A 24,210-nucleotide genomic window follows, 5' to 3' on the forward strand; every position below is an offset into this window, starting at 1 on the left:
AGGCTATGGTGGTTAATCTGAATTGTCAACTTGATTGGATTCAGAGATGCCTAAGATTAAGAAGCTCCTGGGCATGTCCATGAGGGTGTTTCTAGGAATGACTGATATGTGGGATAGTACACTGAGGGGGGAATGCACTCTACATGTGGGCAGCACACTCCAATAGGTTGGGAACATGGATGGAAAAAAAAGGTAGAAGAACAAGGAACCTAATGAGGATGCAAACTCAATTCTTCTTGAATGGAGGCTTTGATTGCTGCTGAGATCTGATGATATTGGATTTCTGCTGCTTCACTCTTCCAAAGCAGAATCTTGACTAGGGACTCATCAGGGAGTTTCCAAGCCTTCAGTCTTGCATCATTGATCCTCCTTCTGAAGCTCCAGCTTCTTGGGCTAAGCAGCTACTGGTTCCTTCAGCTCTCTTGGCTTCAGGTGGCCATTGTGGGACTATCCAGCTTCTGGTTGTGTAAGCCAATCTAGTGAATCCCCTTTTTATAATCATATATGTATGGATACATATGTGTGTGTGTGTGTGTGTGTGTGTGTGTGTGTGTGTGTGTGTCTGTCTGTCTGTCTGTCTAATATATAGGCTAACTAATGTATAGGCTGTGTAGCCACTGGAATGTTCTAGATAGTACAGCTAAAATGGATATCATACCAATTTAGTTTGGATGGAAATCATAGGGAAATAAAGGACTTCAAAGCCATATCATAGGAGGACATTTGAAGAATCTCTTTTTTTATTTGCTTATCCGAAGGGGCTATCTTCCACCCCAAAGAGGTTTAGTGTTATAGAACCTCAAATGATAAGACAATCAAGTAGTTTTTAGGTCCCAGTTAGGGTGAGATCCTTCATCATTCACCAGTGATCAAGCATGTATTCACCTTCCTCAAGTGGCAACACTCGGCGTTCCTTGGAGAACCGAAGCCCCTCTCCACCATTAGTCTAGGGGTTCCGGTAGGGCTGTTTCAACCCAACCCCCAAATCCAAGGGTGTGTAAAGATCTAAAGCTGGACTACTAAATATTGGCTGTATTGATTGATGATAAGGCATTAATGTACAATATTGAGATCTTTTCTGAAACTAGGAGGAAAGAAAATCCAGTTCCACTATTGAAATGGCTGGCAGCCATTTTGCTGCCATGAAGTAAAACCTGCGGGAGCTTGAAGCTGGTCCAGAACTGAGGAGGTGTAAGCACGACTTCTGATGTCATTGCTTAAGTATCTGGATCCAGCAGTGCTAATTTGACTGGATTTTTTTCTTTGATATAAGATATTAAGTGAGGATTTCTCAACTCACTTTCATTTGAGGCTCCAAAGCCTTTTAAAAATATAATTAAAGGAATTAAGTGCTTCTGTATCCTAAAGCAGGGTGGTATATCATCCATAGAGGCACAACCTGTTCTGCCAGTCAAGGCTCAGCCACCATTAGTGCTTGCCTTTAGAAAACAAGGCTTGAGAAATCAACACAGAGAGTTTTTTTTTTTTTTTTAGTATGCTGTGCATTTTTTCTCACCTCCAACCCCAGGGAAGGAGAATGGAAGATTGTATCCACCAGAAGCCAAGTGACACGGACTTTAAAGAATGACTCAGTGAGTCTCGTATGAGTCTCAAAGAGTCTTGGAAATATAGGGACAGTGTGTAAATCCCATTTGGAGAAACAGGATGCTGATGAAGGCATTGTGGAAAAGCTGCTTATTTGGAGTCAGTGGGAGAAGGGCCTGTACTTGGAACAAGTGGTATATCCATCAACAGCAGGGCATGAATGCCCTAATCTTCTAGTAGTCATGGGAGGGAAAAGTAGCACGTGGCTCTTTTTCAAGGAAATTTCACCCAAGGCAACCTAGTGGGCAAAGGAATCTAAAACAGAGTCAGAGGGCAGGTAGAGGTAGACCTGCAGAAGCCCAATGACTGGAGGTTGGATTCGTTGGCCAGATAGAGTGGTATCTCTTCTACTGGGAACAGTTATCAGAGCCCTCAATGGAAAACTGCAAACAGAACACATGACAGACATTTCCCATAAAATAAAAAGCAAATTTATATCCATCACACCCTGAGGGCATTAACTCTATATTATTTTTGTAGCTTCATTTCTGTAGCCTGAGACTGAAGGGCAAATTAGAAACCAGGCTAGTGTGTGGGGAAGGAGGAGTTAGGCATAGTGGCAAAGACAGCAGGCCTCAAATCCCAAAGCACACTTGATGACATTGAAGAAAAGCATTCAATTGAATATGTGTTTGGAGTTCTGATTAGGGCACTGAACTAGACTGGCGTTTCTTAACTTTTTATCATGGAAACTTTCAAACATTTATCAGTGTGAGCAGAGTACACTAATAAACCCCCAATTCACTACCCGGCTTGAGCAATTGTCAACTCGAGAACTTTCTTCATTCTCCCCCTCCCTATTTTTTTCACTCCACTGGATTGTAACAAAGCAAATCTTAGATATTCGATTGTCTCAACAATCATGGGCATGTTTCTATGCAAAATAAGTACTCTTTTTTTGACAATAGTGTCATCATCACATCTTAAAAACTAAATAATAGTTTCTCAGTATCACCAAATCTCAGTGTTCAAACTTTCTTAATTGTCCTACTCAGTTTTTATGCAGTTAATTTGTCTAATTCTGAATCCAAACAAAATCCTCCTGTGTGTTTGATATATCAAAGTTTCTTGTAATCTGTTGGTTCCCTTCCAATTTATCTGTTGCAGATACCAGTCATTTTTCCTTCATGTTCTGAATATTCGGGACTTACACAGTTAACATCTTTATCACATGTCTGGTGGGGGAGGGGGATATTCCTTTATCTCTTTTATTTTCTACAAACTCAAATTTAGATCTAGAGGTTTGATTAGATTCACGTTTGATTTTTTTTTTTCCTGTTAAAATGACTCCTGTGTGAGTGGTTTTGTGAGTGGCTTTATTGGGTCACCTCAGGAGAAGTGCAGTGTCTGATTGTCTCTCTTGTGATGTGAGGATTATTCAGTCTGTTAAAGTGTTGTCAGCTTCGTGAATTGTACATTTTCCTATCAGCTTTTTGGTAATGATGTAGCAGCCACTGATGATTATAACCCGCTATGTTATTAGGGTTGCAAAGTAGCGATGCTTTCTCATTCCTTCTTCATTAATTTGCTTTCTAAAGGACTTCACATCATTAAATATTTCATTACTAAACTGAAATATAGTTCTACAGAGAGCAGGAAAATACGTTTTACCTTTTTATTTCCAGTTTTTAAAATAATAAGTTGATCTTCACCACTCTCCAAAAATGGTCAATGGGTTGAATTTTATATTATTTTATTGTTATTTTTATTACTGGGGATTGAATCCAGAGGTGCTCTGCCATTGAGCAACATCGTCAGCCCCTTTGATTTTTAATTTTGAGCTGGGCTCGATAAGTTGGTGGGACTGGCCTCAAACTTGCAATTCTACTTTAGCCTCCTGAGTAGCTGGGATTAAAGGTGTGCGCCACCACACCTGTCTAGAATATTTTTTTCCCATTTACTTTATGAACTCATGATTTCAACATTTTTATTGCTTTTCAATTTATTGCAGATATTATTCATTTAGATGCCCAAATTGTTCTATCTTTGGGCAGTGAGAACTTCTTAAATTTGTCTCCTATAACCTGAACTTTTTTTAAACTAAAAATAAAAAGAAATTATTTGGGCTGGGGTTGTAGCTCAGTGGTAGAGCACTTGCCTAGCACATATGAGACACTGGGTTTGATCCTCAGCACCACATAAAAATAGATAAATAAAATAAAGTTACTGTGTCCATCTACAACTAAAAAAAATATTTAAGAGATTGTTTGTTTACTTTTTCATTAGAATGACAGAGAAAATATTGGATTTTCTTAAGTTATACTACAGAATGAACAAAGACTAATCCCAGTAGGTGATTTTGAAAATTCTGTGAGAAAGAAAACAAAATTATTTATGATTGTACTCCAGAAAGACAACAAAATAAAAGATACTATTACAACAGCTCCTGATGATATTTTGCTTTCCCAAGTGAGAACACTGTGAAGTCTGTAAATCTTTTAACCTGAATCAACCAGGTATCAACCTATCCTTCCCAAAAGAGTTTAAAGTATAGTTTGAGAAGGAAGTACTTGGTATTAGATAGAATCTGTTTCCCACTAGTGAAAGAAACCTCAAAATTGCAGCATCTTGGTAAATAGTTTATTTCACTTTGTATTACAAAGGTGACCCAGGGTTAGCATGGAAGATCCATGGACATCAGGACTCCAGGCTCTTTCTACCATATGCTTCCTTTTCCTTAACATGCAATTTCTACTGCATGATATAAGATAGCTGCTCCAGCCCTAGCCATTATCTCAACATTCCAATCAACAGGAAAAGGAAAAAGCTAAAGAAAACAATATGACGATTTCTATTAAGGACAATTCCACCTCTGCCTTATTCTGTTGGCCAGAAAAGAGTCACATGACTATGCCTCATTACAAAAGGATCTGAAAAACATAGTCTTTATTCTGCCTGGCTGGAGGTTCAGACAACCTTCAGGGAGTCAGTTATCCTAAGAAGAAGAAGGAAGCAGATATTTGAGGAAAACAACAATCCCTTCCTCAAGCCATATTCAGGAAAACAAAACACCAAAACAAACAAGCAAACAAACAAAACCCTACCTCTACCACTCTTGTGCAGTGTATTTCCAAATACACATGTCTTAAAATCACAGAATAAAGGTCATTCAAATATCCCCTTCCTTTTCCCTCGTGCGTGTCTTGATTATGCAGGGATTTCTGACATATGAAATAAAATTAAAAAATAAATTTTTGAGAGTCATACTCCTGTACATTAATAATGACAATTGTGTCTCATTATTTATTCCTATCCAGCCCATGCCACCTCTGCTTACATCAAAATTTCTTACTTATTAATTTCATGGTAGAAGTATGTCTCATATATTATACCTCAACAATGTTCCAACTCGAAGGCAAAATAGATGACCACTAGAACTCAGTATTCACAGTGTCTGCCATGCACTTCTCAAATGACCTACTAAAGAAGCTAAGGATCAGAGAGGGAAAGAAGCTTAAGAAAAACAGTTTAGTAAATGACAGAGAATTTAGTCAGTGACAGAGCTGGAATTCCAGTGCAAGTTTTTTTCTGTTTTCAGAGCTCATTCATTCTTTATTATGCTGCTCTGTCATATTCATTTATTTTCTGTTCTTCTACAAAATTTTAGGAAACAAAAACAACCATCTATATGTAGCACAGAGAAACTTCTGTGGGCTCTTATTTAAAGTTAATTTAAATTTTAAAAATAAACTTCAAATCTATTTCTGCTAAGAGTTTTATGCTCAGTCTCTCTTTGAATTGCCCACCCCAAGTTGGTGATTATCCATTCAACACATTTTCTCAAATAAACTTTTCATATGTGTTTGTTGCTGAGCATATAATGGTGAGTAAAACCACACATATCCCTTACTCTTGAGGAGCATCTAAACTAGTGAGTGTGTAGCTGGAGAAAAGATGTCTCCGGAGGGTCCAAGGAGTTCCCAGAGGGAGGGGGAATTCATTTCAGGATGAGCAGGGTTCCTGGCATATGTGATGGAAAGAATTTCAGCAGGAGCCAGACAAAGGCATAGGCAGAGGTTTATTTAGAAAGTAGTTACACATTCAAGGGAGAAGCCCTTTTGTGGGTTGGGGTCCAATATTTATAGAAAGGCTGTAATTAGGACCGGACTGGACATGGAGCAAGGTGGAGCCACAAAAATTTTTACCAGTTTTCCCTGTGCTCAGGTATTTTATTTTCCAAGGGTACAGGCCAAGGACATGTCACTCAAGATTTACAACTGTGCTTTCTGCACCTTAAAGGCTCTTGGGTTGTTTTCTTTGAGACTCAGTATCTCTCTCTCTTAATCTTAGATCCCTATCTCAAGTGAGGAGACAACCCAAAGTCACCCTCCAGATGCATGATTAATGCTGTTCTGAGGGGAATGAAGAGAAAGGTAGAAGGTGCCTTGTTGTGATTGGTGGATTTGACTTAGGAAAACCAGGAAGAAGTCCCTGAGGAAGTACAGGGAGGCAGAGGCTGGCATTAAAATTCAGAGTTAACCCAAAAAAGCAGAGGCAAAAAGACATTCTGGGGCAGAATGAGCAGCATGTGCGGACTGGCGTGAGAGGTGTGCACAGAGGGCTGGGGATAGGGGCAGATTGGTAGACTGGGGGGAGAACCTTTGAGCAAGAAGTGAGGTGAGCCAAAGAGGAACCCTGCAGTGCCTTGTCTAGAGCCACTGTTATTCACTTTCACAGATGAAAAAAAAAAAAAAAAACAGATTCAGCACCACTGAATAATTTGCCTGTGGCCTCACAGCTGGTTCCAGTGGTAGATCAGGAGAGAGTAATGGCCCTTGTAAGACCCATGTCTTAATCTCCAGAACCTCTGTGTATGCTAGGTTACATGGCAAAGGGGTATTAAAGTAGAGAAGAGAATGAGGTTGTTATCAGCTGACTTCAAATAGGACTTTCCTAGATGATCCTAGATTGAATGGACCCAGTATAACCACATGGGTCAAAAGTGGAGGAGGGAAGAAGAGGTTTCCAAGGAGGACTGGACCTGTGGCTGTTGGCCATGAGCTGGATGAGTATGGGTGTCCTTCAGAAGCTGGGAAAGTCAAGGACACATATTTTCTGATAAAGATCCTAGGGAAAGGGTCATAGCTCATTGACAATTTGATTTTAGCCCAGTGAGACCCATTCCAAACTTCTGAATTACAAAATTGTGAGACAATTAATTTGTGTTACTTGAAGTCACTAAGTCTGTAGCAATTTGTTACAGTAGCAACAGGAAACTTAACACCCAAGCTGGGCTTCATGGGCTCCAGAACCCACATTCTTAATTCCTGTGCTAGATGTCTTAACTGTTGGGTGGGCTAAACCAGGAACTATGACAATAAGCATCAAATTGCTAATATAATTTTGACTCTAAGTTTCTTCAAACATCATTTCCAAACCATGCAGCAAAGGGTATATATATATTTTTATATGTGCCTCTTAGTTTTGTGAATTTCGAAAGGATGTGGTTATGGCCTTTGACATCAGAAGAGAAGCTCCGCAAGTTGACTGAGGGTTGATAAAACGATAACGTTGGAGGTGAGGTGCCTCTGAGCAGCTCTCTGAAGATCAACTGCCTGCCTGTCACATTCCTTTCCCAGAGGCTATTTGCTCCGGTTGTGCTAAGGGGTGATGCCTAAGACGCATCACTTTTCAAGAACTGGATCATGAACAACTTGATCCTCCTGGAAGAACAGCTGATCAAGAAATCCCAACAAAAGAGAAGAACTTCTCCCTCTAATTTTAAAGTCCGCTTCTTTGTTTTAACCAAAACCAGCCTGGCATACTTTGAGAATCGTCATGGGGTATGTGAGACTTTCTTTTGTCTTTTTTTTTTTTATATATAATATGTTATATTTAGACTTCACTGACTCTGAAAGATATACATGGAATAAAATAGAACATGGAACCCAAGCATGCTGGGTTTAATAAGCAAAGAGCACAGTAGGGAAATCAGTGGAGAATGTAGAGAGGAGTCAAGAGGTCAGATGTTGTACTTGGTGATTTCACTTCCAAAAACTACAACTTTAAAGTTCATCAGCTTTTTTCCCCTACAAAATAATAATATTTCATGTGACAAATGTATGATTGGATAGAACTTCAACTTTGTATGAAATATACTACATTCTATGGAACATAGACTAGTAAAATATTGTACTTGGTGGGACCTCAAGAATAATTTAGCCCAATGTTTTTATTTTACAGTAGAAAAAAATAGTACTTGGAATGATTAAGTGGTAGGTACAGTATTAAAACATGTTTACGAATTCAACTCTTTGTTTTAATGGACAACACTTCCATGATATCTTAAAATTGTTTCCCAAGCATTTAATAGTCTAAAATTTGCAAGGCACAATTGCAGATCTCTTTATCCCTTGGAAAACATCACAGGACACTAGGCGTATTGAGCCATGGTGTTCTGCATGCAGACCAATGGTTCTTACATAGGGGATCGTGGCTGCTTATCTAGGCCAGTCTTTGATATATCTGAAGACATTTTCATATTCCATAACATCTGTAATTACAAAAGAAAAAAAATCAATGAACACAGCAGTGTACTTTGACAGATAAAGCACTAGGTGAGGAGTGAGGAGACCAAACTCTGCTTCTCATTAAGTGATAAAGTCTGAACAAATGTCTATCTCCTGTGTCAGTTTTTTTTTTTTTTTCTTAAATTAAAGGACTGGAAATTACCTAACAAAATCTCTTCCTTCTTTAAAAATCCTTTGTTTCTATGTAGTGGCTCTTGTTTAGCCCTTCCCAGCAATTCCTCAAAGCATGTTTGGGACTTCTTATTATATTGTTATATTGCTTTTAAATCACTAGAGAGGTAGGGAGAGATTGTTGCTTATATTTTGCTGAAGGGGAAACTCTATTTGGTGCTTGATGGTTACTTAGAGACAAAGGTGCTCTGATTCCCCATGGGTGTATGACTTAGGAATTGCAGGAATGAGTTTGGAGTCTTTGGAGAGCCAGGTTTTCAAATGTTCAATGAAGTGTAGTCCTGGAGGAGGTGGCTGGTTCTAGAGCCAATGGATGCCTGGCTTTTTAAAGTTTCAACTGAAATATCACTAGCTTGTCTTTAGAAAAGAATTGGTCATCTTCAGCAGACTCTTACTAATATTTTAGAAGTTAAGCACAAATCACATGGAATTACCTATGTGCAAGGGCCCATTGATAGGTAACCAGGAGCCAAGTTTTGAACTTGAGGGATTCATTGTACATACCTAATAAATCACATAGCATAAGTCAATTTTTAGTGTATGTGTGTGTGTGACCTAATGTTTCCATTAGGTTATATAGGACATATGCGCAATCATCAAATTTCTTGTTTTTTAACACCAGTGATTAATATCCACAAATTTTTTTTTTAATTTTCTTTAAATATGATAGAAATCTATTAGTAAGAAAGTTATCCAAGGTCACTGAAAAATGAATGTGAATTATTGTTGTGTATTCCCTATATAAATCACATAGTTTGGGGTCATCAATTTGCACCCAAGAGTATACTGTACATCACTCATAAATAAACAGCATTATCCTTGTGGAAAGAACCCTTTTATTTTTTAATTAAACCCTTAGTCTTCCCATCTTAAAATGGGTGTGGTAAGAGTATCCATTTCATAAAATGGCAAAGAATCAGATAATATATTTATGCCCAACTATTTGAGATTACCACTTAGCAGATAATAAAAGTCAGATGTTGGCAATTTCATATAGTTCAACTTAATTCGTAAGCTACTTACTGTATCTTGTCAAATAGTCAGCACCTAGTAAAACTTAGCCATTTTTGTATCATTTTTATATCTCTGAAGAAGCTGGCAGGGTGATATAACATATTTATCTTCAAATAATAGGAAATATTAAAAGAATCTTCAAAGCCAAGCTAAGATCAGGGTCCTGGACTTCTATTCTACAGTTAAATGTAAGCATGCGGGGAGACAGACATGCATCAGGAGCTGTACACTCCTGGGTCAGCTCCTCTTAGGGTCTCAGCTTCTCTTTTTGGCATTTGTAAAATTATGTTCCCAGCAGTTATAATCTTCTGTCAATTTATAAAACTGTATGAAAATAATCCCTTACATACTCAAGAATAAATTCTGTAAATTGTTTATTCTAAACTTTAAATATCCATTCTTCTTGTCATTACATTGCTAATTGAATGAGCCTTTTATTTTAACAAGTGTTTAGTTTTGGTGTCAGATGGCTGTTTCCCTTATTGAGATGTGCTATACAAGTGTTTCCAGAGAGGCCAGGAAGACCTTTCATCCTACTGAAGCATGGGTCAAAAAGACGCATAGAGTTGGCAGGTGGTGACTCAAGGGTAGGCATGATTTTACGTTCTTCCTATGCCTGCCAATTTCCTTGCAAAATAGTCTCTGGTGACTGAAATTCTTTTTTTTTTTTTTTTTTTTTTTTTTTTTTTTTTTTGCTACCAGGGATTGAACACAGAGGTGCTTAAATAAGCCTCATCCCCAGCCTTTTTTTTTTTTTTTTTTAATTTGAGACAGGTTCTTGCTAAGTTATATAAACCTTGCAAAGGCTGAGGCTGGTTTCGAACCTGTGATCTTCCTACCTCTTGCCTCAGCCTTGCAAGCCACCAGGATTACAGACAGGCTGGAATTCTTTTACAGAGGACAAGGAGAGATAAAATACTGGTGCTTAGCTCATAAATATATAACAATGTTAGTGATGAGGGCAGAGGGGTTGAGAAGCCCTCCCTCATAATTTTTATGGATTTCTCATCATGCTCCCATCATGGCCATTTTAGATTACCAATGTGATGTGTCTACTAGCTCAAAAATTCCTGGAAATTTACCAGTCAGCCAGCAAGCTGAACCTATCACACTACAGGCAGACTTAAGTAAAATAATCTCTGGAGAAGTAATCACCAACGGAACAATACACTTAGTTGCATGTGATTGATACCAGATCTTTTTCAGGGGTAAAAGAAAAAAATGGAGGACCTCTGGCTCACTTTGAGTAAGAACATAATGGAAAAAGTAGCATCCATGGAGAAAAGCATCACAGATTGGTGAGGCCAGTGTAGCCAAGTAGAGCTGGATTCAAATCCTTCTTTACTTTCTGGAAGTGCCTCTTTCTTATTGTAAAAACTCAACACTGCTTGTTCCAAGAGATGTCAAGTAAATCATGAAAAAGTATGTTCCAAGCTTCAGGCTAATTGCTACATTTTACGGTCATTATTATTCAGTTATGCTCAAGCACCACCTTGAACTTCTGAAAGACCCTTGGGAGAACTGAGAAGGTTTTTCTATTGTATTGCCTCTTTGCACCTTAAGGATCAAGCTTGTAGTGCTTCCTATGGTGTGGGAGCCATTATCACTTACATGGGATGAAGCATATCTTATAACCTGTGTCCTCCCTCAATGAAATATGGCAGGTGTGGAGGTGGTCCCTTTTCCTTGCTTTAGGAAACATTATTGCATAGTGGTCAAAAAAAAAAAAACAGCTTCTGGTGTCATATAGATCTGGATCAAAGACCAGATTTACTGCTTGAGCTGTGACTCTCTGTAAACCCCATGATGCTGTAAGATTCTCTTTTAAAATCCTCCTATCTCAGCCTCCTGAGCCACTGGGATTATGGGCATGCGTGGTGCAATGGCCTATTTTTTAATTGGCTTGTTCTTAAACTATTGTATATACAAACACATACACAAACACACATACTCTGAATGTAACTTCTTTATTAGATATGAGGTTTGTAAATATTTTCTCTCAACCCTTGGCTAAGGTAAGATCATCATTATTCTAATGACAATAAAGTAATAACACTTACTGAGCACTTCTATGTGTCAAACACTGTGCCAAATGTGAATTATTTCATCTAATCCTTATATTCACTTTGTAAGTTAAGAACTAATATTACCCTCATTTATAGATTAGAAAATGGAGAAGAAGGCTTAAGTAACTTGCCTGAGGTCTCTTATGTCTCCAAAGGCTACAGGACTCCCAAACAAATGGTGCCTATTGTTACTAGCATTTGTTACTGGTTAGTAATTGGGAACTGGACTGGTTATGACAAAGTGTGTGGTGTGTTCCTTCTCTGAAGTCTTCAATGCAAAGGGTGTTCCTGAAAATCATCACTCCATGCTCCCCGGTCTCTTGCAATGAAGTACGTTATGAGTTTTATAATTGCCATGTTCACTCCAGGACATGTCTTCGTTCACTATGGGGAGTTCTTGTGTATCCAAAAAAAAATGAGAGAATTGGCCAGCTTTTATTCTGAACATTCCCCTAGAATCTGCTCAGATTTCCTATTGGAAGCCACCAACATCTCCCACCTGGGACTACTGCCACCTCTGATTGATTGTTCCTTGCAAGCACTCCACCCCACCCCATCCTGCCATCCCATTCTCTGCAAGTCAGCCCAAGTGACATTCACATGGTGACTGTAATCAAGTCCTGATGACCTTCACCAGAAACTCAGGTATCACTTCAGTGTTTTTTCTGTTGCCCTGAGGATGGGCACCAGAATCTGCAAAACATTCTCTTCTGTCTCAGCACATATTCCTTTTTCTCCCTTCTCCGTAGGCTTCAGCCACACTAGGTTGTATTCACCTTTAAAGCCTCCATGTCAGATGTCACTTGTTTAGAAAAACCTTCCTTGAGTTCCCTAGACTAGGTTGTATCCTCCTCCTCCTGTTATGTTTTGCCACACCAACGTGTACCGTTTCTTCAGAGTAAATGTCAGAGTTATGATTGCCTATTTATTAAAATGATTATTTTATTAATGTCATTCTCCCACAACAGTCTCCATTGGACTATATCTTGGTGAGGCCAGGCATCTAATTTGCTAAAGATGGTATCATCATCTGGAGGGATAAAGGGAGAGTGGGAGAAAAAAAAAGGAGGGAGAAAGGGATAAGTATAGATTCAGTGGAGGTTAGAGTTACACAAATGAATCCCACGTAGAAAAAGGGTCAATGCCTAAAGACTAAGAACTGAGCAAGACTCCTAGGCCATCAGAAGGGAGGTCCTTGAGTGCAGGAGTAAATAAGTAAGACTCCCTGGAGGGAGCAGTCGGGCCAGCTCCTTAGTCCCCAACTCTTTTTAGGAGAACCAAGCAACTCTGTTCTCTTTTTTCCCTCCACCCTGACTTACTCATCCTTTCTTTCCTTATCTAGGAAAATCCTCTGAGGATAATATTCTTAAACCTACCTGAGCATTTCTGCTTGAGATTTTCATCAGCCATGGGCTCTCATGTGATTCAGTCAATTCTAGAAATACTTCTGCTAACACTTGAAGCTTTACAGTCTGCTACCCACCCAACACCTAGAATAAACTTATTATAAATCAGATATTTTCCTTCCCTTCATGGCCTTTGTGGCTGTTTAGAATATTTAAGTGAATTCTCAACTATGGCCTATGAGACCACCTTGCCTGCCTTTCTTGTTCCATTTCCTACTGCATTCCTTTTATGTGCCTCTTCCACATTTGCCTTCTTTCTGAACCTTCAACACTGCCAGCAGAAGGCCAGTGCTTGTGCTTTGTACAGAAGCAGGACCAAGGTGAGATAAATGAGACACATACTTAAGGAGGTGCACTCTTTCAGGATCATCCAGTGTAGGGTCTTTGCACTAGTTTTTCCAACTGTCTGGAACATCCCAAAGTTTTGCAGAACAAGTTTCTGTCTTGTTCCTTGACTCTTCAGACATTTTCCCAGGATCCTGTTTCATTTTTTTTTTTAGAAGTACATAGATATTTCAGCCATTTGTATTTTCCCTTACTCTGTGGATTTATTGATGTGTTTCCCTGTTTATTTGCTATCTGCATCAACAAGAAGAAGTCTTGATTGCTTTATTCATCACTGTACCACCATTAGCTAAGAGTGCCTAGTACTTAATAGGAGGTCAGTCAGTATCTAGTGAATTAAAAGAGATCACATAACTTAAATTGAATTCACAAAAGAAGCATCTAGAAGCCAAGAATGATGACTTGTCTAGCCAGGCAAAGAAAAGGGAGTATTGCTGTGCACACTGGGAGTCCCAGGAACTTGTGAGACTGAGGCAGGAGGATTGCAAGTTCTAGACTAGACTGATAACTTAGCAATATCCTGTCTCAAAATAGAAAATAAAAGGGGCTGGGGATGTAGCACAGTGGAAGAGTACCCCTGGGTTCAATTTCTAGCACTACTAAAAGGGGACAAAGATATAAATACATACTTCTCAAAAGAAGAAATTCAAAAAGCCAACAGATTTATGAAAAAATGGTCTACTTCATTAGCTATGAGGGAAATGCAAGTGAAAACCACAATGAGATATCATCTTACCCCAGTTAGAAATGCAGTCATCAAAGACAACTAATGCTGGTGGCAATGTGGACAAAGGGGAACCTTCATGCACTGTTGGTGAGCATGTAAATTAGTACAGCCATGATGGAGAACAGTAAGGAGGGTCCTCAAGGAAATAAAAATAGATCTCTCCCACTTTTGAATGTATATCCCAGAAGAAATGGTATCAGCCTATCAGGGGATATCTGCACACATATGTTTATTTTTATACTACTCATAATACACGAGATATGAAATCAACCCAGATGTCCATCAACAGATGAAATGATAAAGGAAATGTCATATATATGCACCATGGGTATTATTCAACCATAAAATGAATGATAGCTTATAATTTGTAGCAAAATGTGTGGAGCATTTCACTTAAGTGAATTAAGTCAGATATTGAAAGACAAATATTGCATATTCTTTCATGGGTGGATGTCAAGAAAAGTTGATCAGAATGTATAATGATGATTACTAGGAGTTGGGAAGTTTGGAGGAAAGGAGGGTAGTGGGAAGTTAGAAGGAACCAAAACATAGTTAGAAGTAGTAAGTTACAGTATTCTTCAGAACATGGGGGGACTATAGTTCAATTTACCCATTTCATCTTATGCTATAAATTTACATAATTAAAATAATAATCTAAAAAGTAAAATATACAGTTTTAAAGTCACCAAAATTATACCTGCTTATTATTTTAAAAATTCACATATAAGGCTTCTCCCCCTTCTTAAAAAAAAAAACAACTCTATTTTTAACCTAACACTGTATGAAAGAAATGTTTTAGTAATTTGTTCAACAAACATTTCCCAAGCATCTGCTGCATGCCAGGCACTGTTCTAGAAGTGAGGAATACAGTCTTAAATAATGGAGATGAAGTGTTCACCCTCATAAGCTTACGTTTTGGTGGAGGAGACGGTAAGCAAGTAACTGACTACACAGGGAAGATGTAGACCCATAGGCTCTATAGCAAGTCTGAGCAGCAGTTGGGGTTGATTGGGAGGGAAGATGGTTAGAGAAGAAATGTATATCTAGGCTGAGGTTTGAAAGAGTCAGTCAAGCAAAGAAATGGGGGAAAACATTCTGGGCAAAGGGAAGGCACTGAGCTAGAAATAAAGTTGACCTGTGTGAATATCAGAGCCTGGGAGCACACAGAATTCAAGAGATGAGTTCAGGTGAGAGATGGGAGCCGAGCTGTGTGAACCACTGTGGATCGTGGCAAGCAGTTTGAATTTTATTCCAGCTACAATAAAAAGCTATCAAAGGGTTGATATATATATATATATATATATATATATATATATATATATATATATTTATTTATTTATTTATATATCTCCTCCGAAATTATCATTTTCTCATATGTATGAATTTTTAATGGTTTAGTCAGTTCACTAGAGAGATAAACATTTATTTTATCTACCTGGACAAATGGATAAACTTAGCTCCCATCTAGGAATCAATATTCTGATTGTTTCTAAGTATAATAAACACTAAAAAACATGTATCTAATAGTATACTGTCTCCTTTTTAAAATAAGCATTTTAGGCCAGGTGTGGTGGCAAATACCTGTAATCCCAGTAGCTTGGGCGGTTTAGGCACTAGGATCACAGTTCAAAACTAGTCTCAGTAAAAGTGAGGCGTTAAGCAACCCAGTGAGACCCTGTCTCTAAATAAAATACAAAATAGGGCTGGGGATGTGGCTCAGTGGTCAAGTGCCCCTGAGTTCAATCCCTAGTACAAAAAAAAAAAAAAATTAGATAGAGTTCCTTAAGTAGGATTACTATGTCATATATTAAAACACTAAAAAATATTGTACCTAATGTTAGACTGAGTCATTTTTGAAATAACTTTTTAGGATAGACTGCCCCAAATAGGATAATTGTGTTATGGGAAAAGAACATTTTCTGGCCTTGATCAATTCACTGCTAAGTCATCTTTCAAACAGCTTGAAGCAGTACACAGAACCATCAGAGAAGATTATGTTCTAAAAAAGAACTAATAAAACTAAAAGAAACTCATTGTGATTTTCAAGAATAGTGCTTTTATAAATTTTGAGTGTTATGAGGGGGATGTACAGTATTTTATGCACAGGTGAGATGAATTGATTTAAGGTCAGTCTTAGACATATGTAGACAAACCTACACAGTAGGAGTTGAGGGATACTCAGACAGCCTCCTACTCTGAAAAAAAAAAAAGGGGGGGGGGTCTGAAAATTGCACATGAAGGAGCTTTTTGGTTTAGGCCATCCGGCATCTAATCAAGAAGCAAGTGAAATAAGGAAGCTATCAAAGAAGTCATTTTTGACTTCTCCATAGATTTAGATCTACTAATAGGATCCACTGTACTAATGATTTCAAACAGGCTGTAATTCTAGAGAAGTGGAATGAGGATAGGAAGCAGCGACAGGGTGGCTTAATAGAATGGAGCCTGGGCACTGGTGACCTTGCTCAGTTCCTTACTCTATCTGGGGTTTAGCTTTCTTACTCATAAAATCATGGCATCAGGGGTTTTTCAAATTTCTTCAATAGTAGAACTCTCTCTTAACATACACATATGTTATATTCATCCCCACAAAGAAAACAAATAGAAGTGCAAGTTTCTGGCTGAAGCAGGATGAGGAAGCTGACCAGAACCCCATCTGCTTCCAGGATCATGGGTCCAGAGAGTGAGACTGCATTTATTAACATCAAACATCACCCTTTTTCATAGTCCACACTAAGGTCAATTTCATGTGTAATGATCCAATTTAGTGTTACCCAAAATGAGGTTCTACTAAGAGGAGCAAACAAGATGGCACATGGACAAAACTAGTTTTAACATATTTTCAATTTAAATTATGTTTATTATAATTGATATTATGAATTTGTGATTTAAAATTTATGGTGATAGTTTAAAGTTTTCTTTTGGAAAACAATTTGCTTATCTGGAAAAAGTGTCAATTTAAAGAATACTATTAAGTGTACAAAACCATTTGAAGGAAGGTGGGTATGGTAGAATTGCAAAAGTAGGTTATGAATCAAAGCCAAGGAATATTAAATTCAGTAAAGTCTACAGAATATCCCACAGGATGGGTTAACCATAACTAATTTAACTATTTGTCTATTTAACTATTTGTCTATGGATATATAAATTTCTCTAGCTTTTCTTAGTGTAATAAATAATAAATAGCTTTTCTTAGTGTAATAAATAATACCACTATGAATATCCTTTTTCTAACCGGTTGTGGTGGCTCAAACATCTGTAATTCCATTAGCTCAAAAGACTGAGACAGGAGGATCACGAGTTCAAAGCCAGCCTCAACAACAGTGAGGTGCTAAGCAATTCAGTGAGACCCTGCCTCTAAATAAAAATACAAAATAGGGCTGGAGATGTGGCTCAATGGTTGAGTGCCCCTGAGTTCAATCCCCAGTATAAAAAAAAAAAAATACTTTTTTTCTACATCTTTACACATTTTGGACGGATGTTTCCATTGGCTAATTCCTACAAGGGAATTATGTTTATTTATTTTAGTTAACAGTTTTTTTAATACAATAAAGGAAATATGTTCGTGGTAAAATATTCAAAGAGTATGGAAGAATATGAGGTAAAAAGAAAAACTCTGTCTCCATCCCCACAGGTCCCTAATCTTAACAGTTTCAAATAATGAAATTTATTTTATTAGTGTAGAGGTTAGAGATGCTGCTAAATATTCTATAATGCATAGAAGAGGCCTATAGCAAAGAATTGCCCTACATATCAACGGCGCTGAGCTTAAGAAGCCGTGGTCTATAGAAAACATCTTCAGAGCAGGGCATGGTGGTACTCGCCTGTATTCCCAGCAACTTTGGAGGCTGCCGCACAAGGATTACAAATTCAAAGCTAGCCTCAGCAACTTTATGAGGCCCTAAGCAACTCAACCAGACCCTATCTTAAAATAAAAAGCACTGGGGATCCGTGGGGATGTGGCTCAGTGGTTGAGCACCCCAGATTCAATCCTTGGTACAGAACAAAAAAAAGAAAAGAAAAGAAAACATCTCTAGAAGTGGAATTGCTGAGTCAAAGGCTATTTGCATCTGTTAACTTGTTGAATATGACCAAATCAATCTCCATAAAAGTTGTACCAATTAACTTTGCCCAGGGCTACATGTGAGATGCCTGTGTTTTCAAAACCTCAATAACACTGTTATCTTATGTTTTGATCTTTGCTAGTCTGAGAAGTTTTAAAAAAATGGTATCTAAGTATAATTTATTTGCAATTCTGTTTTCTTAGCAACTTTAAGCATGTGAAAATATGTTCAAGAATCAACTACAGTTCTTTTACCTGATTTTCCACAAGGTTGTTAGTAACTTCCTTACTAATAATAGGAGCTCTTGTTTTTATTCCAAGTTATTTCCATTAAAAGTTTGTCATAGGATCCACCCACAATCATCACTTTCTGCTCTACACTTGATTCTACCTGCTTTTTCCTGAACCCGTGTTAATTGAACATTGCTTTTGTGTAAGGAGTTACTTCCTAAAATTCAGTGAAGTCATTATTAACTATATGCTTAGGCTACTGACTCTTCAGTGCTGAAAAGGTTTGGAGAAAAAAGTATTATTTCAAACCCATTAAACATCTCATATTTTCTATTCTGTTAAGTTGAAGCGCTTTAACTTTATTATTATTTTTTTTAATATCTACTTTTTAGTGTAGTTGGACACAATAGCTTTATGTTATTATTTATTTTTATGTGGTGCTGAGGATCGAACCCAGGGCCTTGCACATGCTAGGTGAGCACTCTCCCACTGAGCCACAACCCCTGCCCTAAAGTTATTCTTTGTTAATGGCTACAGAGTAGGTACAGGATAGATGAATCATAACTACCGGAATTTTATGTTTCTCTAAATTTTCTTAGTGTAACAAATAACACTACTGGGAATATTCTTTTTCATCCTTCTCATCCATGCTTCTCAAAGCACAAAGAGCAGAGTGCATGACACCTGAAGGATCTACCACAGGCCTGGCATATGGCACTTGGTCCCTGATCTTAGTTTCCACCTAAGTCCTTTTCTTTCTGCCCACTTTTGTAAGAAAATCTAAACAAGTGTTCTTTTTTAGTCTTAGGACCATGTTATCTTTGTTTTTTAAAATACTTTTTAAATTGTAAATGGACACAATATCTTTATTTATTTATTTTTATGTGGTGCTGAGGATCGAACCCAGTGCCTCATGCATGTGACTCAACTGAGTTATAACCCCAGCCCAGACCATGTTATCTTAAATATTAATTGAGCATAGAATTTATTTCTGCATTTTTTGCTGTGCTTATAAATTACCACCTAACAGCACAAAGAATTGATTAATTAGAATCTGTTAGAATCTGAAGAATATAAGAGGATTGTCATGAACTTGAGCTTCCTTGGATACAGAAAAGCAGGTGGCAGGTGCTGCCTAGCTGCTGCTTTCTGCTAATGGGGTTATGAGGTTACAGGCGCAAAGAATTGCACCATTTCACCCATCCCGAGTTGAATGTGTGCCCCATAGCCATAACCACCTGTCAATGTAATATTACAGTGTGGTGTTTTAAAAATGTCTACTACTTTAAAATTGTATTTCCCTTTTTCTGCCTTTCCTCTTTCTTTGTGCTCATTTTTTAAAATTTCAGATATTATAGAAATATATTATTTTCTCTGTGAAATTCTGCCACCCTGACATTCACAAGGAACAACAACATTAGCAGCTTGCAATAATTTTTCTCTTAAATTACTTTTTTTGGCTATTTCATAAATTAATACATATTTTATTTATTTTTCAAAAAATGAAATACTTCTGCAACTCTTTAAATCTGCTCTCATACATTTAATATGTATTTTGTCCTTCTGTATAAATGAATTTTATTCTTTGTTAATGGCTACAGAGTCATCACAGGATGGGTAAACCATAACTAATGGGATTTTATGTTTCTCTAGATTTTCTTAGTGTAGTAAATAACACTACTGTGAATATCCTTTTTCATATGTACTTATACATTTTGGACAAATGTTTTCATAGGATTAGTCTTACAAGGGAATATATTTATTTCTTTTAGTTAACTACTTTTTAGTTCAATAAATGAAGTATGTGATTATGGTAAAATACCCAGAGTACAGAAATATATGAGGGGAAAAGAAAAACTCCTTCTCTCTATCACCTAATCCCAAATTCCAAGACCATTTCCACAACTCTTGTGTTCATAGTTTCTTTCAAGAAAATACATTTATAATATTAACAGAGGATTAAATTGTCTTCTGAAAGCTACATAAGAATACAGTTCTTCTTCTTTGCTTTCTTTCCTTTTTTATCATTATTATTTTTTTCAATTTTCAAAATTCTCACCTTTTGTCTTTGCGCAGTCAGGGTGCTACTATTGAAGACAGCAGACATTAAAGAAACTAAATTGTTTTCCCCAAACCAGCCTCATGGTAAACCACAATGTGAACACACTGAAGTGAAAAAAAATAGATGATTGGGTGAGCTGAGTTAGAGGTCTTATGGAAACAAGGAAAAAAAAGAAGGCAGGTGTGGATGGGTCACAGTTTCATGGTTTTACATTGGTCCAGAGAACTGGATGTCAGCTGCCTTAGCCCACGCCTTTCCAGGCTTCCAAGATTATTTGGGTTAAGTCACATGGAAGGTAGGCTGGAAAGGAGAGGAATCAACAACAGGGAATTACAAATCACACTGTTTCACAAGATAGTACTTTTCCCACAGAGACAGTAATGATCACATCTTTATTGGATGCTCAAGTCCTAGTAAACCCTGAGTGGCAGCTGTGATCATCCCCACTAGAGATGAGAAGGAAGTGAACTAAGATCAGAGCAGTTACCCAGTGCTGCCTGTCAATGGAAAGATTTTAATCCTGGCTTTTCCAAACCTGAATCTCTGTTTCTCTAGGCCTTCCATTTGAGAACACCCTTTTTCATAAACGCAGAACACTAAATTAGGGGAATGGGAAGGAATTTGTGGGTCACCTCAAGGAAGATTTGTGGAATTTCGATGGCATAATGGCTGTTCTATATCCAGAAGAGGCATTGAACAACACATTTGAATTGCCTTGTTAAAATAATCATTAGAAACACCTCCTGATCTTAGAGAGACTCTGGTATTGCTGCATGCAGTTAATTTTACTTTGTGATCTCAGGAGTCTTAAAAGCCCTAATCCTTTAGATGACTCACTGTGAAAAATATTCTCAACGGATGCTTAAAATTCCATTACTAAAGCTCCCTGTCAGCTTAAATCTCTGATATCATTTCTAATATAAAGTCCTGTGAGACAAGACAAACTTTAGGCCAGTAGGTAAGTTATACTTTAAATAAAAGAACATTCAGGGAAAACTTTTTATAGGTGAATGGGAGGGGATACAAAAAGCTAAAGAGAGCAAATGTGGTGAATTGAGATGTTCAGGAAGCCAGTACCTTTCATGATTTTGCCCTGATTTTACAAATAATTTGCAAAATAGACAAATGACTTTTAGTTGTCAAAATCATCAACAGTAAAGAATTGTTCTCCCCAGTGGTGGTTCTTGTTTACATACTTGTCCAAAAGAAAATTCCCAAAGAAAATGTGCTCAAAGAAAGAAAGAACATTTGAAAAAGATAAGGAAAGAAAGTATCCTTTGAGTGACCCGATTATCATTTTAATGACTTTAATTTGCTCATAGATTTATCTAGTTTTAAAAATCCTCTAAATTAACCCATTGATTCACAGACCATAATTATGCCACTTTGAAAACAAATGAGTTGCTTTGGATTGTACAACTGGTAAGAAACATGGTTAGGCTTCAAACCTGAGTCTGCCGGACCTGAAAGCTCCAGGATTCGTTGTGCCTCACTAAAGCAGAAAGCTAAAGTTCTGCTGTTTTTCAGAAAAGTAGAAATGCCCTCTTTGGAGGGGGGGAATCTGACATGCAATTTGTCCTCATGCATCTGCCTGCTAGCCAAGCAGAGAAGGAGCACTGTTAGGGAGTCAAGAACAGTTGTTATGGGGAGAACTGGGGAATGTATTCCACCTTTGAAACCCAGCAGAAGCAGAGAGAAAACTCTACCAGGCCATGGCTTGGATAAATAGGTCATGCAGTTGATTGCTTAACATCGGATTTGGGTAGTGAATATTTTCTATGAAAATTGGAGCAAGCACAAAGCCATGAAGCACAGTAGTTATGTGGCCTGGCTCTGGAGTCATAAAATTGAGCTTGTATGCTGCCCTTTCACTAAGAGAGCTGACCTCTCCCAATCTCAGTTTTCTTACCTATAAAGTGGGGGAATGGCTTGGCAAGGTGGTGCATACCTGCAATTCCAGGTAGTTGGAAGGCTGAGGCAGGAGATCACAAGTTTGAGGCCAGCCTGGGTAACATATGAGATCCTGTCTCAAATTTAAAGTATAAGGACTGGTAATATAGCTCAGTGATATAGCACCTCTGATTAACAGTTCAATCCCCAGTACCACAAAAAAAAAAAAGAATAATACTTTGTTGGATCGTGATTAAATGATTGTTCAGTGCCTGAAGTATAAATGCTCAAAAAGCCCTCATTATTGTCTGTTATTGTTTTTCCTGATTCTCTCTTTGAAATTCACAATCCAAGTTCTATTTTATACAAAATAATACCATATAAAGAAATAGTATATAAAAGCTACTTGCACAAGCTTGCCTTTTATGCAGATTTGTACACATCAGCATCTTGGATTGTTTTGACACATGCAGATGTACAGGCAATGCATTCGAATGTGAGGACAGTGTAGCTTTGAGCTGGGCCAAGAAAAGAAACAAGGCTAAGCTAAACCCTGCGGCTTTTACCCCAAGTGGTGCAGACAGAATAACAAGTAAGAATGAGGGCAGATTTGACTTGGTCTCTCTCTTTCTCTGGCAGCTTCTGTGTGGTTTCCTTGGAAGGTTTTATCCTGGCATTTTTCAGAAATAATAGAGTTGTTGGGGATGATTATAGACAATCACGGTTTCTCAGAGACTGAACTGTGAGGAGCCTGTTCACTGGCTGCTCCCCAGGGACTAACAGGAGTGAAAAACTGGTCCTGCCATTTACCACAGATTGGATCTTCTAAGATCCAAGTAGAACTGGCCTCGGGGCCTCTGGAGACATTGGCCAGACAGGATGCATTGGAAGGAGGAAAGTCTGGCACTCATTTGAGAATGAGAGGAATGTTGATGGTGAACTATGAAATCCATTCCAACAGAAGAGCAAACCCAAAACTGGTGTCACCTGATGGACTAAGTCTCTTAAAATCCATGTTTGGAACCAGTGAATATTAAGAAATCAAAAGGGATCATCTGAGTTGAGATGAAAAAACCTCCCTTCAACATTGTGTGGCTAATGAGCACTTTACACGTGCAAGTCCAAACTGAGATGTGCTATAAATACAGAGACTTAAAAACATAGTACTAAGAAGGAATATATCTCACCAATTTTTATGTTGATCACAGTTTGAAATGATAATATCTTAGACATAGCAGGCTAAATAACATAATTGTCAAAATAATTTTACTTGTTACTCTTGCTGTTTTGAATGTGCCTCCTGGAAAACTGCAAATTCCATGGTTAGCTTGCATTCCTTTTTTCTGTTGGACAGTGCTGCTTTAGAATTGCACATAGAAGTTTTATCCCTACTCTTAACTCCATTTAATATTTGCCTCTACTTTATGCTCCATTTTGAAGAGATACTTACCTAACACTTTTGTACCCAGGGATTTTGCTTGGCTGCTCACTCTACTGAGACTGTTCACTCCCCTAGACCTGCTCACAGATGACTCCCAGGAATGCCTTGTCTCCAAGGTCCTGCTCTAATGACCTGTCAGTGAGATCTACAAAATCTACCTGTCCATTCTCTTTATAGCACTTGGTTTGTCTCTCAGCCTTTCCAGCTTACAATAGGATTACATCCTGATAAGCCCATCATAAGTTCAAAATATTTTATGTCAAAACTGCATTTAATCACCTAACCTACTGAACATCCTGGCTTAGCAACACAATGCACTATAGAGTACCGCACTGATTGCTTCCCCTAGTGACCATGTGGCTGGCCGTAGCTGTGGCTTGTTGCCACTGCCCAGCACGGAGAGACAGAGTATGGTGCCACATGTTGTTAGCCCAGTAAAAGGTTAAAATTCAATATTTGAAGTACACTTTCTACTGAATGCTTTCACACCATTGTAAAGTCAAAGAAAAACAAAATCCTAAATCAAACCATCTTAAGTCATGGACTATGTATAATATGAGCCCCATGAGAGAGTCTGCCACGTTTATGGGCCCCATCTCCTGAACTCAGAACAACGTCTTGCTCATAGCTGACACTTGATAAATATTTTCTGAATAGTTAAA

At 37.9% G+C, this 24,210-nt stretch overlaps 1 protein-coding gene across 2 annotated transcripts in view; it reads left to right on the forward strand.

The window, feature by feature from the left end:
- The first annotated feature begins 7,250 nt into the window (after positions 1-7,250).
- Itk (IL2 inducible T cell kinase) overlaps positions 7,251-24,210 on the forward strand; it is a 62,961-nt gene continuing 46,001 nt past the window's right edge. For both annotated transcript variants that reach the window (XM_026388318.2, XM_026388316.2), the window contains exon 1: positions 7,251-7,388. In XM_026388318.2, the coding sequence (XP_026244103.1) occupies positions 7,251-7,388 (138 nt within the window). The remainder of the gene's footprint in view (positions 7,389-24,210) is intronic.

This window comes from Urocitellus parryii, chromosome 1 (assembly GCF_045843805.1).
Source record: "Urocitellus parryii isolate mUroPar1 chromosome 1, mUroPar1.hap1, whole genome shotgun sequence".
Lineage (NCBI taxonomy): Eukaryota > Metazoa > Chordata > Mammalia > Rodentia > Sciuridae > Urocitellus > Urocitellus parryii.